The 15,825-nt window shown below is 46.5% G+C and overlaps 1 protein-coding gene across 1 annotated transcript in view; it reads left to right on the top strand.

Annotated features, from left to right (window-relative positions):
* The window catches only part of VAPB (VAMP associated protein B and C), a 47,111-nt gene continuing 45,917 nt past the window's right edge, over positions 14,632-15,825 (top strand). The window contains exon 1 of the mRNA XM_018057622.1: positions 14,632-15,011. Coding sequence (XP_017913111.1) covers positions 14,954-15,011 — 58 coding nt within the window. The 5' untranslated portion in view covers positions 14,632-14,953. The remainder of the gene's footprint in view (positions 15,012-15,825) is intronic.

Raw genomic sequence — 15,825 nt, 5'->3', positions numbered from 1 at the left:
ATTCCAGCTTGTGTTTCTTCCAACCCAGCGTTTCTCATGATGTACTCTGCATAGAAGTTAAATAAGCAGGGTGACAATATACAGCCTTGATGTACTCCTTTTCCTATTTGGAACCAGTCTGTTGCTCCATGTCCAGTTCTAACTGTTGCTTCCTGACCTGCATACAGATTTCTCAAGAGGCAGGTCAGGTGGTCTGGTATTCCCATCTCTTTCAGAATTGTCCACAGTTTATTGTGATCCACACAGTCAAAGTCTTTGGCATAGTCAATAAAGCAGAAATAGATGTTTTTCTGGAACTCTCTTGCTTTTTCCATGATCCAGTAGATGTTGGCAATTTGATCTCTGGTTCCTCTGCCTTTTCGAAAACCAACTTGAACATCAGGAAGTTCGTGGTTCACATATTGCTGAAGCCTGGCTTGGAAAATTTTGAGCATTACTTTACTAGCATGTGAGATGAGAGCAATTGTGCGGCAGCTTGAGCATTCTTTGGCATTGCCTTTCTTTGGGATTGGAATGAACACTGACCTTTTCCAGTCCTGTGGCCACTGCTGAGTTTTCCAAACTTGCTGGCATATTGAGTGCAGTGCTTTCACTGCATCATCTTTCAGGATTTGAAATAGCTCAACTGGAATTCCATCACCTCCACTAGCTTTGTTTGTAGTGATGCTTCCTAAGGCCCACTTGACTTCACATTCCAGGATGTCTGGTTCTAGATGAGTGATCACACCATTGTGATTATCCAGGTCGAGAGCTGCTCAGTTGGGGTTTGGCCTAGGTAGCAGGCTCCACTGCCCCACATAGGATCACACCTTTCCCAGCGTGAAATGATGGTGTTTATGGCAACCATTCAAATTTCCTGAGAACACTGCATTTGCTTTACATATTGAGATTACTTGTTTTGTTTTTTCCCCCAGATAAAAACGCAGAGTCGTGACAGTATTGAGAATCCATGGCGCTAAGGATTCATGGGAGCTATCGCAGGAACATGAAAATGGAGAAGCCAAACATTAAACACCTCCACCCCATCACCTCTGCCTCCCTCCACCCACCCCTTGGGGCCCCTGCTCCACTGGCTTTGCCACCACGTTCTGGGGGGGGTCAGGCTATAGGGGCTCATCCTCCTCTTCTGAGCCTGGCGTCCGGGGCTGCGGCACAGTTTCTGTTCTCAGAGGGCCCTGGGGAGTGGCCAATGGCTCAGCAAGACAGTAGAGGTGGGGGACTCGAAGCTGCATTCAGAGAGCAAGCAGAGTTTTTAATCAGATCAGTGAAAACTGTCAAATTTTCTATTGATGACTTCCTTCGCTAGTTGCTTTTTTTTTCTTAATGTACTAATGTTATTTATTTGGGGTGTCGGGGAAAGGCCCATAGAGATGATGAGGGAGGTCTAACACCCCCAGCCCCCTGCCACCCCCTGGCGAGGACTCTGGAGGGAAAGCTGCATATACAGTGAAAAATCACTGGGGCTTAGAGACTAGCGAGCTTTGCACATTTTAAGCGCGCGCACACACACACACACAGACAAGAACTGCACACATACAAGTGGATGCACCGTCTTCCCCCTGCCACAGAACCCCATACACACTGGAAATTGTCTGTGGGGCGGCTATCGCCTCTCCCCACAAGGAGACCAGGCTTACCCCTGACCTCATCAAACATTTATCAGGTAGCTCCTCTCCTTGCACGGCCCGGGGGGAGCAGCGAGGTAAATATGCCTTCCTAACCCCTAAGGAGCTTAGAATCTAATTATCTTCTAGAAATCCTTTGGGGATCTGTTAATAAATCAATACGAATGATTTGTAATTAGAATATCAATTATTTGTATGCAAATGTGGCCTTCTGGGTGCTTGGGGACACGGCCTAAGGATGGAAAAGACTTTCTCTCCCACTTCCCTTCAAATTTTTAATTACATTATTTTATTCATTCATCAAACATGTAACGAGCACCTTTTATGTGCCAGGCACAGAGATGGGGACCATGAATCCATCTCCTCTCTGATTGCTCCCAGCTAGGAATTAGAGACCAAGGGGGTTCGGGGTGGCAGGGCGAGTTTGCTTACGGGGGCAAAGGGAGAAAAACACTGGTTTCCTTCCTCTGCACCTCCCAACAACCACCCCATTCCCTGAGCAGACAGCCCCTCCTGAGTCCTCCTGCCTGAGCCTGGAGGGCCCACTTCTTTGGATAAGGGTTAGGCCTTTGCACATCCCTGTGTGCAAAGATGTGGGGCAGCTCTGAGTATGACCCCCACCTCCATCCAGGCCTGCTTGGAGGTGCTCAGTCTGCATGAGTTTTAACAAGTCCTACGTATGAGCTGGGCTTCCCTGGTGGGTCAGTGGTAAAGAACCCGCCTACCAATGCAGGAGACATGGGTTCAATCCCTGGGTCAGGAAGATCCCCTGGAGAAGGAAATGACAACTTACTCCAGTATTCTTGCATGGGAAATCCCATGGACAGAGGAACCTGGTGGGCTACAGTCCATGGGGTTGCAAAAGATTTGGACATGACTTAGCAACTAAACAACAATGCTGTATGAGCTAGTTCTGAAACTTCAACGCCTGGTGACCCTGGATCTTCCTCTCTCTCTCCCTTTCGCCCTGCCTTCCTCCATTCCTTCCTTCTTTCCTCCACTCATCCCTCTACGGATTGCTTCAGGCCTTTGCTAGAAGCTCAAATCAGGGATGGATCATTCATGAATCTCGTGTCTCAGTGGGGAGACTGCTGCTAAGTCACTTCAGTCATGTCCGACTCTGTGCAACCCCATAGACGGCAGCCCACCAGGCTTCCCCGTCCGTGGGCTTCTCCAGGCAAGAACACTGGAGTGGGTTGCCATTTCCTTCTCCAATCCATGAAACTGAAAAGTGAAAGTGAAGTCGCTCAGTCGTGTCTGACTCTTCGAGACCCCATGGACTGCAGCCTACCAAGCTCCTCCGTCCATGGGACTTTCCAGGCAAGAGTACTGGAGTAGGGTGCCATTGCCTTCTCCGAGTGGGGAGACAGGCCACAGATAAATAAGCGATTGCACGTCACCAAAGTGCTGGGAAGGAAAAGCCTGCCTGACGAGCTGGCATCCCAGAAGCCTCATGGAACAGCTTTCTAGCCATGTTTTCTTCATACCACCCCCCCGGAGGTTCTTTTTCACCTGTATGCACCTGTCTCCACGTGTGCCCAGGACTGAGCAAGGTGCCTGACATACAGCAGGTGGTCAGGAAGTGATTGGATGACAGTGGCAATGTCAGGTGGCCATGGGAAGACCATTGCAGGAGCAGGAACAGCCACTGCAGGGGCCTGGGGAAGGGCCACTGGAATTCTGTGGTCACCCCCAACCCTCACCGTAACCCCCGCTTCTGAGACATGCACCCCTCCCCAACCCCGTGGTCCCTTTCATCCAGGTCTTCATCCTCCATCTCCGATTTCTCACTCCTCTTGGGTGAGTGTCTGAACCTCCCTGTGCCTCGGTTTTCTCAGCCTCAAGCCGGAGGAATTGATGTCACCTATCATCGTTGTGAGAGCAGAGAGAAACACACATGCTTCTCAGGGTGGTGCCAGGCACGTGGCACTTGGTTCTCAGAGGCTACGATTGTTGTTGACGTCAATCTGTCCCCCAGTCAGCTTCCAGGGCATCTCTGTGGAAAGCAAACTGATTAAATGCAATGTGGTATCCTGGACTGGATCCAGGAAAAGAAAAAGGACATTTGTGGAAACACTGGTGACATCCACAAACAGTCTGGAGTTTACAATGATAATGTTCCAAAGTTGCCACCGTAGTTGTGTAAAATGATAACATGGGGAAAACTGGGTAAGAAGTAGAAGAAACCCTCTAGACCACTTGTGTAACCCCTCTGTAAGTCTAAAATGGTTGCAAGATTAAGAGTTTATTTTAAAATAATACATTTTATTTTTTGTTTTAAACATTTTATTTATTTTTAAGGCTTCCTGACTATTGGAATAGTCAGATTGAAAGCAGGAGAAGATGAGATGGTTGGATGGCATCACCAACTTGATAGCCATGAGTTTGAGCAAGTTCCAGGAGTTGGCGATGGATAGGGAAGCCTGGCGTGCTGCAGTCCATGGAGTTGCAAAGAGTCATACATGACTGAGGGAGTGAACTGACTGAACTGACTATTGGAATGGTTTTGTTTATTTCTTTATTTTGTTTTTTATTGAACTATAGTAGACTTGCAATGTTGTATTACTTTCAGATGTACAGAAAAGGGATTCAGTTATATATATATATGTATACATATATATATGTGTATGTATACATAAATATATTCTTTTTCAGATTCTTTTCCCTCATAGGTTATTACAGAGTATAGTTCCCTGTGTTATACAGTAGGTCTTTATTAGTTATCTATTTTATGTATAGTAATCAATAACCTCATATATGCAGATGACACCACCCTTATGGCAGAAACTGAAGAATAACTAAAGAGTCTCGATGAAAGTGAGAGGAAAGTGAAAAAGTTGGCTCAAAGCTCAAAGTGAAAAAGTTGGCTTAAATCTCAAAGATCATGGCATCCAGTCCCATCACTTCAGGGCAAATAGAGAAACAGTGGAAAGAGTGGCAGACTTTATTTTGAGGGGCTCCAAAATCGCTGCAGATGGTGATTGCAGCCATGAAATTAAAAGATGCTTACTCCTTGGAAGAAAAGTTATGACCAACCTAGATAGCATATTGAAAAGCAGAGACATTACTTTGCCAACAAAGGTCCATCTAGTCAAGGCTATGGTTTTTCCAGTGGTCATGTATGGATGTGAGAGTTGGACTATGAAGAAAGCTGAGCGCCAAAGAATTGATGCTTTTGAACTGTGGTGTTGGAGAAGACTCTTGAGAGTCCCTTGGACTGCAAGGAGATCCAACCGGTCCATCCTAAAAGAAATCAGTCCTGAGTATTCATTGGAAGGACTGACATTGAAGCTGAAACTCCAATACTTTGGCTACCTGATGTGAAGAGCTGACTCATTGGAAAAGACCCTGATACTGGGAAAGATTGAAGGCAAGAGGAGAAGGGGATGACAGAGGATAAAATGGTTGGATGGCCTCACCGACTCAATGGGCATGAGTTTGAGTAAACTCCTGGAGTTGGTGATGGACAGGGAGGCCTGGCGTACTGCAGTCCATGGGGTTGCAAAGAGGCAGACACGACTGAACAACTGAACTAAACTGAACGTCTATATGTTGGGGCTTCCCTGGTGACTCAGTGGTAAAGAATGTGCTTGTCAGTGCAGGAGATTTGGGTTCAGTCCTTGAGTTGGGAAGGTCCCCTGTGGAAGGAAATAACAACCCACTCCAGTATTCTTGCCTGGGAAATCCGATGGACAGAGGAACCGGGCAGGCTACAGTCCATGGGGTCAGCAAAAATTGGACACAATTTAGCAACTAAACAACAACAATGTGTATATGTTAATCCCAAACTCCTAATTTATCCCTCCCTCCTTGCCCCTTTGGTAACCATACATTTGTTTTCTATGTCTGTGGATCTATTTCTGAAAAACAATACATTCGATATGTATAACTGAATCACTTTGCTGTACACCTAAAACATTGTAAATCAACTATCCTTCAACTTAAAAATAAGTAAACACAATACATTTTAAAAAACAAAAATTAAAAAGTTTAACAATGCAAACTAACAGAACACACACACAAAGAACCACTGCGTTTGATGATGTAACTCATCTGGATAGAATGTCCTCTGGGACAACCAAGGGCATCCAACCACGACAGCTAGACTGCATAGCACAAGAGAAGACCCATCACCCCTGGGCCATCCTGGTACACTTCTCAGGGCCTTGGTCTCCTCGTCTGTAACGTGGGGATAAATGATCCTCTTGACATGGGAGGATTACACCAGATAACATAAACAAAGCCCTTGGTGCAGTATCTGGCCCACAGTTATCCACTTGACATGATGGAATTAGAGGTCCAAGGGAGATTAAGATTGAAGATGCTATATTGCCAGCTTTGTAGATGAAGGAAGGGGCATGAAGCCAAGGTCTCTGGCCAAGCTCCAGGAGCTAGAAAAGGCAAGGAGCCTGCAGACCATGGAATGCAGATGGATTTTAGCCTCTTAAGAGCCAATTTCGGACTTTCAACCTCCAGAACTTTTGTGGGTCATTTTAAAGCACCATAGGAAATGAAAACATATGCTAATCTACTGCCTGACACAGAGCAGGAGCTAAATAAATGTGAGAAAATATTATAAGTTTCAAAATTTTTACTTACTTATTTTTTGGCTGTGCTGTGTGGTGTTGGATCTTAGCTTCCCGACCAGGAACTGAAACCATGTTCCTTGCTTTGGAAGCATAGCATCTTAACCACTGGATCTCCAGAGAGGTCCCCTGAGAAAGTATTATTCCTCCTTGCCTTTCCTCCAGATCAGCCCCAGCAGGCATGTACCCCAGGGGCTTTGCATCTGCTTTCCCTCCACTTGGAGGACTCTTCCTTCTCTTTTCTGTCTGGCGAGATCTTTCTTACCATTTTTCCAAGATTATTCTCTAATACTATATGAGCTTTTAAGTTTTCTTCCAGCCCCCAGAGTAAAGTTCATTGTGTCTTGGTAGCTTTCTTTTTAAAATATTTATTTATTTGTTTGTCTGTGCCAGGTCTTATTTGGCAGCATGCAAGCTCTTCGTTGCTGCATATAGAATCCTAGTTCCCTGATCAGAGATTGAACCAGGGCTCTCTGCATTGGGAGTGCAGAGTCTTAGCCATTAGACCATTGGGGAAGTCTCTCTTAGTAGCTTTCTTCTCATCTATTTTAGTGTTTATCACAGATTGTAACAATTTTGGTGCTTTTTTGTTGTTTTTTTTTAACTCCCCTTAGCAGACGTAAAGTCCTTTGGAGCCAGGGTTAAATCCACCCACTGAAGTAGCAGGTCCTTAGGAAATGCCACTTGGATGAGTGAATGAATGAGAGAGAGAATGAATGAGTGAGTGAGTGACCGCAGGGAGGATGGGTGGGACTTGGACAACCAGGAGCATTTCTGAAGCAAGGGGTGAGACACCAGTTCCACAAAGCCACCCATTTTTTCTTTTTTTTTAATTTTAATTTAAAAAAATTTATTTTAACTGGAGGCTAATTACTTTACAATATTGTAGTGTTTTTTGCCATACATTGACATGAATCAGCCATGGGTGTACATGCATTCCCCATCCCGACCCTCCCTCCCACCTCCCTCCCCATCCCACCCCTCAGGGTCATCCCAGTGCACCAGCCCTGAGCACCCTGTCTTATGCGTCGAACCTGGACTGGCAATCTATTTCACGTATGATAATATACATGTTTCAGTGCTATTCTATCAAATCATCCCACCCTCACCTTCTCCCACAGAGTCCAAAAGTCCGTTCTTTACATCTATGTCTCTTTTGCTGTCTCACATATAGGGTCATCGTTACCATCTTTCTAAATTCCATATATATATATGCGTTAATATACTGTATTGGTGTTTTTCTTTCTGACTTACTTCGCTCTGTATAATAGGCTCCAGTTTCATCCACCTCATTAGAACTGATTCAAATGCATTCTTTTTAATAGCTGAGTAATATTCCATTGTGTATATGTACCACAGCTTTCTTATCCGTTCAATGTGGTTCACCCCCTGCCTGCATCCTGGTTATCACAGAATTTGAATGCCAGAGAGTAACAATAACTGATTGCGCTGCAGAGAATGCCAATTTAGAAGGATGAGAATCCAATAAAAATATTTGAAATAGACTTTTAAATTTAAAATAGATCTGGAGTTACAAAAAAGTTGCAAGGAGGAGGGTGGTGATCCTCTGCGAACACTGTTACACACTGAACTTGAAGACTGATATACCCCAACTCCACAGGGAGAGGGTGATGGGAGCTCCGTGTTTAGAATCGTCTTCCCCGTGTGCTTCTTCCCTTGTCTGGTGTGAATCTGTGTCCTTTGCCTGTAATAAACCATAACCATGAGTATAGCGATTCCATGAATTCTGTGAGTCCTCTTTTTGAATTGTCACACTGGAGGGTGGTTTTAGGCGCGCCACTTCTTATCTGAGTTCCCTGATCAGAGATTGAACCAGGGCCCTCTGCATTGGGAGAGCAGAGACTTAGCTGTTGATGTTGGAAATTAGGGTGCCCTCAGGGGCTGGGGGCACCTAAACTCCCTGCCCAGCTCTAGCCACTCTCCTCCTGTTGCCCCACAACAGCCCAGGCAACCCCAATGCCCTTGAGGGAGACCGACAATGTGAATTGTTGATGTCTGAAGCACCAAACTTTGGAGTGACTAGCTAGTGGTGATAGGTGATGGCAACACCAGGCCTCAAAGAATTCCCCTAAATAGGTTGAAAGATCATAAAACACACAAGGAAACAGGACGCCCTGAGTCAGCAGGAACTGTAATTCGAAATGGCACACACTTCAGCAACAGGAGGCTAGAAACAGAAGTGTGTCTTCAGTGTTTAAAGAAGTCAAAGAGGGTGTGGGCATTAGGAATCCGTTTCCCCTGGTCTCTAAATCAACCCTCTGCTGTCTGCTCTGAGGTGCGGGGGCTGAGGTTCCCTCTATTCTTTCTCCTCAGGTACTTTCCTCAGTTGAGGCAACTGAGGGAGACCCGAGGACTGAGAAGGGGGTCTTGCTCCTCCCGTCTGCTCTCAGTGTCATCTGAGCAGCCACCCTTCACCTTGGCAGCTATCTGCAGCTTTTGAGGGGGTTAGCCCAGAGGCACTGGGCACTGGCCAGTCTGTACCCCTTCCTCAGAAATCTGCTCCCATCTGGGACATCTGTGGCGGTCCAATGGCTGAGACTCTGAACTCCCAGGCAGGGGCGGCCTGGGTTTGATCCCTGGTCAGGCAACTAGATCCCACACGCAGCATTTAAGATTTCATGTGCTGCAACTAAGACCCAGCATGGCCAAATAAGTAAGTATTAAAAAAGAGGAAGAAGAATTCTGCTCCTACCTGAATGAAGTCCCTCTTCTGAGCTTCTGGGTCCTAATGACCCAATATCTTGCCTGTGTCTCTTGGCTCCCCTGCTCTCCTACCCATAAGACACCTTGGTGTCTTCATCTTCTTGCTTTTACAGTTCCCCATTACCCCACTAACCATTTGTTCAAGCTAAGTTATCTTTGTCAAAATAACTGGTGTAACTTCTGCTTTCCTGGCTGGACCTGGACTGGTAGAAGACTTAGTACCAAGAGTGGTCCCAGGAGATGGACCCTCAGACAGGATGCAGAGTCTGACTAGTCCACATCCTCATGCCTGACTGAGGTGTCCACAGGGCGTGGAATAGAGGCAGGGGTGTGCTGGGCTCAGACTAGCTTGCAGGAGCCAATGGTGCACTCCTCTTTTAATTCTGTGTTCAGCAATGACCTCCAGGTTGCTTAAAATTAGTCATGGTGTGAGCGTTTGCACCACAGAAATCTGCAAAAACTATAGCTCAGAGTTACTTTTACCCCGGAGAGTCAGTTTAGCATTGAGCACGGGTTACAAGTAATCTGCAAGTATATGCAGTGGCAGCCCTACTACTTGCCTTCACATCATGAGGGTGACTAGCACCCACAACCACAAGGGCCCGGGAGAGTCCAGCGGCCGCTGCCCTGATGTCGCCGTGATGATCCCGGGACTGTGGGTAGTAGCTATGTCTGAGTTCCCTGGAGCTATTATGGAAAGAAAGTGACAAGCTCTCTAAACATTCAGTTAAGTCCCAGTGGGAAAGCCAGAGGGATTCCATGGAGCCCTAAAATAATCCTTTATTTCTTGCAACTATAGGTTTCTGACCTTGCTGAAAACCATACCCCAAATTGGTTCTTCCCAGGTGGCACAAGTGTTAAAGAACTGCCTGTCAGTGCAGGAGATATAAGACACTCATGTTTGATCCCTGGGTTGGGAAGATCCTCTGGAGGAAGGCATGGCAACCCACTCCAGTATTCTTGCCTGGAGTATCCCATGGACAGAGGAGCCTGGCAGGCTACAGTCCATGGGGTCACAAAGAGTTGGACACAACTGAAGTGACTTAGCATGCACACTTACCCAAAACTTAATTGGCTAGGTTGCAGAATTACAACATAAAGAGGATCCATTGATTTTCCAGAATCTCAAGATGTCCATTCAGATGTTTATCTGGCTGAGAGACGACCAGAAGCACAGATGTACACTGACCCGTTGGTAGTGGGCAGCTAGGAACAGATACAGCAGAACTGAAGTTCATGAGAAGGAGGTGTGGGAAGGGGTTATGGGGATGCCTCCTGGGATGGGCACAATCTGAAGGTGTTCACAGTGTCCCTTGTGAATGCCCACCAAGGGCATCCGTGACTCAGTAATAATCCAGTGGACAGGGTGAGTCATTCTGGGCCCCTCAGCCATTGCTTACATGCTGAGTTTATTTTAAAGTGCCCGTGGAGGCAGGTGTAGAGCTCTGCATGGGCCCAAGAATATGGACTTACCCCCATCAAGATGACCTGGCCATTGCCGCTGCCTAAAGTGACCATAGTGGAGACTAACACCAAAACCCCTCAATGGGGTGGGGCGTGGCTGGAACCGATGTTAGAGACCTGCCTGTTTGATCCTTAGTTGTGTAAAGGAACTGAGCAACCAGGGAAGCCGAAATAGAGCATAGAGGCTTAAAAAAAAACTGAAATGAAAAACTCCTGGAATAGGTTTATCTGCAGCCTCAGGAACAATTATGGACTGAAAGATCTGAAGACACACCCACAATATGGGATACAGAGATGAGAGACGAAGCCCTGACAGAGAGGCAAGGAGACAGGGAGAATGGTGTGAGAAGGTCTAATGAATGGGTTTTATTTGTAACTCACTACAGAAGAGTTGACTCATTGGAAAAGACTCTGATGCTGGGAGGGATTGGGGGCAGGAGGGGAAGGGGACAACAGAGGATGAGATGGCTGGATGGCATCACTGACTCGATGGACGTGAGTCTGAGTGAACTCCAGGAGTTGGTGGTCGACAGGGAGGCCTGGCGTGCTGCGATTCATGGGGTCGCAAAGAATCGGACACGACTGAGAGACTGAACTGAACTGACAGTTTTATGTATTGGTATGTTGTTAATAAACACAATGAAACAAAATTTTCATGAAAATATATAATGCAGTCTGATATTTTCTGTTCATTTTCTCTCTCAGTGCTGGTAACAACCTACTGAATTGATTTTATAAGTCACCTTTGGGAAACAATCTACAGCTTGAAAAATCTAGGTTGAATAAACTACTAGTCAGATATCTAGGAGAAAAGAGTGAGAGGATGGAGCTAAGGTAACATGTAAAAGAGATAACTATTCAGACTTCTCTGATGATCCAGTGGCTAAGACTCCATGGGAGCAGGGGACCTGGGTTTGATCCCTGGTCAGGGAACTAGATTCCACATGTGTGCTGTAACTAAGCCCCAATGCAGCCAAATAAATAAATTTTCTTTTTTAATAAAGAGAGGGTGTTATTTATCGGATATGGAGTTGCAATATGAAAGAGTTCTGGAGATGGATAGTGGTCATGGTTGCACAACAGTGTAAGTGTATTCAATATTATTGAACTGTACACTTAAAATGATTAAGATGGTAAATCATATGTGTATTTTACAACAATTTTAAAAAAATTTTAAAATGCTGAGAATTTTCCAGAATGATGAAAAATTCCAGTCAACAAATTCAGGAACTCTTGAGTATTCAAACAGGATGAATGCTACAGACTGAGCATTTGTATCCTCCCCAAAATTCATACGCAAAATGCGATTCCTGAAAGACAGTGTTAGGACATGGGGTCTTTGGGGGTGATAAGGTCACGTGCGGGGAAACCTCACGAATAGTGTTAGTGCCCTTATAAAAATGACTCCAGAAAGCAAGAAAACAGCTGACTATGAACCAGAAAGTGGGCTCTCGCCTGGCACAGAATGTGCTGGTGCTTCAGTCTTGAAATTTCAGACCACCTAACCTCCCTCTTGAGAAATCTGTATGCAGGTCAGGAAGCAGCAGTTAGAACTGGACATGGAGCAACAGACTGGTTCCAAATAGGAAAAGGAGTATGTCAAGGCTGTATATTGTCACCCTGCTTATTTAACTTCTATGCAGAGTATATCATGAGAAACGCTGGACTGGAAGAAACACAAGCTGGAATCAAGATTGCCAGGAGAAATATCAATAACCTCAGATATGCAGATGACACCACCCTTATGGCAGAAAGTGAAGAAGAGCTAAAAAGCCTCTTGATGAAAGTGAAAGAGGAGAGTGAAAAAGTTGGCTTAAAGCTCAACATTCAGAAAACAAAGATCATGGCATCTGGTCCCATCACTTCATGGGAAATAGATGGGGAAACAGTAGAAACAGTGTCAGACTTTATTTTTTTGGGCTCCAAAATCACTGCAGATGGTGACTGCAGCCATGAAATTAAAAGATGCTTACTCCTTGGAAGAAAAGTTATGACCAACCTAGATAGTATATTCAAAAGCAGAGACATTACTTTGCCGACTAAGGTCTGTCTAGCCAAGGCTATGGTTTTTCCAGTGGTCATGTATGGATGTGAGAGTTGGACTGTGAAGAAGGCTGAGCGCCGAAGAATTGATGCTTTTGAACTGTGGTGTTGGAGAAGATTCTTGAGAGTCCCTTGGACTGCAAGGAGATCCAACCAGTCCATTCTGAAGGAGATCAACCCTGGGATTTCTTTGGAAGGAATGATGCTAAAGCTGAAGCTCCAGTACTTTGGCCACCTCATGTGAAGAGTTGACTCATTGGAAAAGACTCTGATGCTGGGAGGGATTGGGGGCAGGAGGAGAAGGGGACGACCCAGAATGAGATGGCTGGATGGCATCACGGACGTGAGTCTGAGTGAACTCTGAGAGATGGTGATGGACACGGAGGCCTGGCGTGCTGCGATTCATGGGGTAGCAAAGAGTCGGACACGACTGAGCGACTGAACTGAACTGAACTGAACTGTGAGAAATAAATGTTGTTATCTAAGCCATCCAGTCTATATGGTATTTTGCTAAAGCAGCTTGAATGAGCTAAGACAAATAAATTAGAAGATACATTGTGATAAAACTGCAGAACCCCAGGACAATGGGAAGAAACAGGACATTTCTGAAGGAATGATGAGGAGACTGTCATTTGAAACCTCAGCAGTAACAATGGGAGCTGGACGTCAGTGGTAGCTTCCAACAGCTCTCAGAGAAAACCATTGTCCCTCTAGTAAACCAGCCAAAATATCTTGTAAAAACAGGAGAAAAATAAAATCAATTTTAGAAGAACAAAATCCAACAGCATTTGCTCCAACAAACTTCCTGAAACAGAATTTAAAGATTCAGGCATGAGGAAAGTGATCCTGATTGTAAATTCTGAGATGCAGGAAGAAAAGATGAGCAAAGAAATTGGCAACTGTGTGGTTGAGTCCAAATCAATATTGACTGTATAAAATAACTTAGTAATGGCTCACAGGGTGAAAAAGGAAAAGATTAAACTTAAAATATAGTATAATTAAGGCATATAATTTAGAGGATGGGCTATTAAAGTACACTTAAGTCCTTTTATTTTCAGGGAGACAAGTAAAGAGTAATCATTGAAACAGCATAGAGTATATAAGAGGAGGAGAAGTGGAATGAGAAAAAAAATAGCTCTAAAAATGCAAAAAGGAAAGGAAAAAGAAAAAAACAAATGTGACCAATGGAAGGCACAAAATAAGATGGTAGAAATATATTCATATATATCATAAATATAATAAGTATAAATGGACCAAATGCTGTAGTTAAAAGACAAAGATTATCTATTAAAAAAACCCCTTTTTTAAAAATTACAAAAAATTTCAAATTGGAAAGTGCAAAGAACAGTACAAAGAATACCTCTATGTCTGTCATGTAGAGTCAATGTTAGCTATTTGCTATTTTCATTTATATATGAAAAGGAAAATATTAATAACACATATTTCAGGTAGTACACACTACATAATGAAGTAAAGTTTAAATGTCAATAATGAGATAATGAGGTAGAGTGTTCACTTTAAAACCAAACAGATATAGGTTCTCAGTAATTTTTAAAAGTGTATTTGTTTGAGTGGGTGGTTATTTATTCAAAGGCTGTCTCATCTATGGCCCCTAGTGAGAAGCAGGAACCAGGTCATTTTTTCTGATCACTGTTATTTCTAAATATTTGTTGCATTTAGCAGTACAGGATTCAGCACAGTGCTTGTTACATAGTAAACATTTAAAGTAGAGTAGCTTTTATTTATTATAATCGATGCTGTTGTTATGTGAAGCGTTCAGCAGAGTGGCACAAAATAAGCAAGCAATAATTGGTAGCTTACTAAATTTATATTTATTGCTTACCACAAGTCACCGTGTCTAACACACATCATTCACTCACAAACATCATGTTTATAATAAGAATAAATCGTACTTTCATTATTATTCAAAATCTCTAAGTGCCTCGCACATTAGCAAGGAGAAGTGGAAGTTCATTTTTATTAATTATTGACTAAAGCACTTAACACAAAATCTGCCTCCCATGCGCCCTGCCTAAATAAATAATCTTCAGGATGATGGTCCTCAATTCTGGGTGTCCCGGACCCGCCCCTCCCCCGGACTTGCGCGACGCCCCGCCCCCTGCCTCCCGGCAGCCCCGCCCTCACGGCCACCGCCGCGCCTGCGCACTGCTCGGCAGGGGCTCGCGCGCTCTGCTCCCCGCCGTTCCCGAGCGCGCGCCGGGTTAAGGCGGCCGGCCTGCTGCGTGTGTGCGTGCGTGCGTCGGCGCGTCCGTGCGTGCGTGCGTGTCGTACGCTCGCTGGGCACCGCGGCCTCACCCTCGCCCTCCGCCCCTGCGCCTGCACCGCGTAGGCCGTCACCCCCCCCCCCCGCGCGCAACCCATAGGCGACCCCCGCCCGCGCCCCGGCAGGCCCCCCCTTTCCAAATTTAAAGGGGGCGCAGCATTCACGCGTCCCGCCCCAGGTGACCTCTCAGGGGTCTCCCCGCCCGAGCTGCCCCGCCGCCGAGGAACATGGCGAAGGTGGAGCAGGTCCTGAGCCTCGAGCCGCAGCACGAGCTCAAATTCCGAGGTAAGCCCGGAGGCCCGCCATCTTCGGCCGCGGGCCGGGCCCGCCGCCCCGCGCTCCCTCCCGCGCTCCGGAGGGCCCGGCGGCGCGGTGGTGACGTCGGCCCCCCGGCCGCGGCCCCCGCCCCGCCCCCGTCCGACGGCGAGTCCGCCTGCGCCCCCTCCCCGGCCCCGAGGGTCGGGTGCGGGGGTCCAGGGCCTGCTCCTCCACAGCCTCCCGCGCCTCGCCCTCCAGACACTCGCACAGTTGCCGCTGTGACCCTTCTCTCCGGTCTGCGGCCTCCGCCCAGGGTGTGGGCCCCGGCGACCGCCTGTCCCCGGAAGGCTCAGGTCCTAGGTCAGAGGTCGCCTCCCCGGGAGGCCCGCGCCGACCCGCCACCCCGCCCGGGACACCTGCGGCCGCCCCTGTAGCATCACTCCTGGCAGCTCGGCAACTTAGTCCTGCGTGCGAGGACCACTTTACACACTTGAGTACTGTGTCTCCTCCACATTGGGAGGGAAGCTCCATGAGGACAGGACCTGGTCAAGTCTCCGCTTTATCCCCCGCACACCTTAGGTCCCTGATAAGCACCTGTTGAGTAAGTGAATGATAGAAACCTCCTCAGAAGTTTCAACGGGACTGGACTCAACTTTCCTTCTTCTGCCTTTCTTGTGCCTGTGGCTCACAGCTGTGCAGCCGTGGGAAGGGGGTGGGGGAAGGGCTGTCAGATCTTCCCCCTCCCCACCCAGAAGAGCCTGGAACTGGAGTCCGAGGAAGCCCAGGGGGCCACCTATATGTTTGTGGCGAGCCCAAGCCCCTTGTAATGTGTGCCTTCATC

Source organism: Capra hircus, chromosome 13 (genome assembly GCF_001704415.2).
Source record: "Capra hircus breed San Clemente chromosome 13, ASM170441v1, whole genome shotgun sequence".
Taxonomy (NCBI): domain Eukaryota; kingdom Metazoa; phylum Chordata; class Mammalia; order Artiodactyla; family Bovidae; genus Capra; species Capra hircus.
This window is presented reverse-complemented; position numbering and strand designations above follow the sequence as displayed.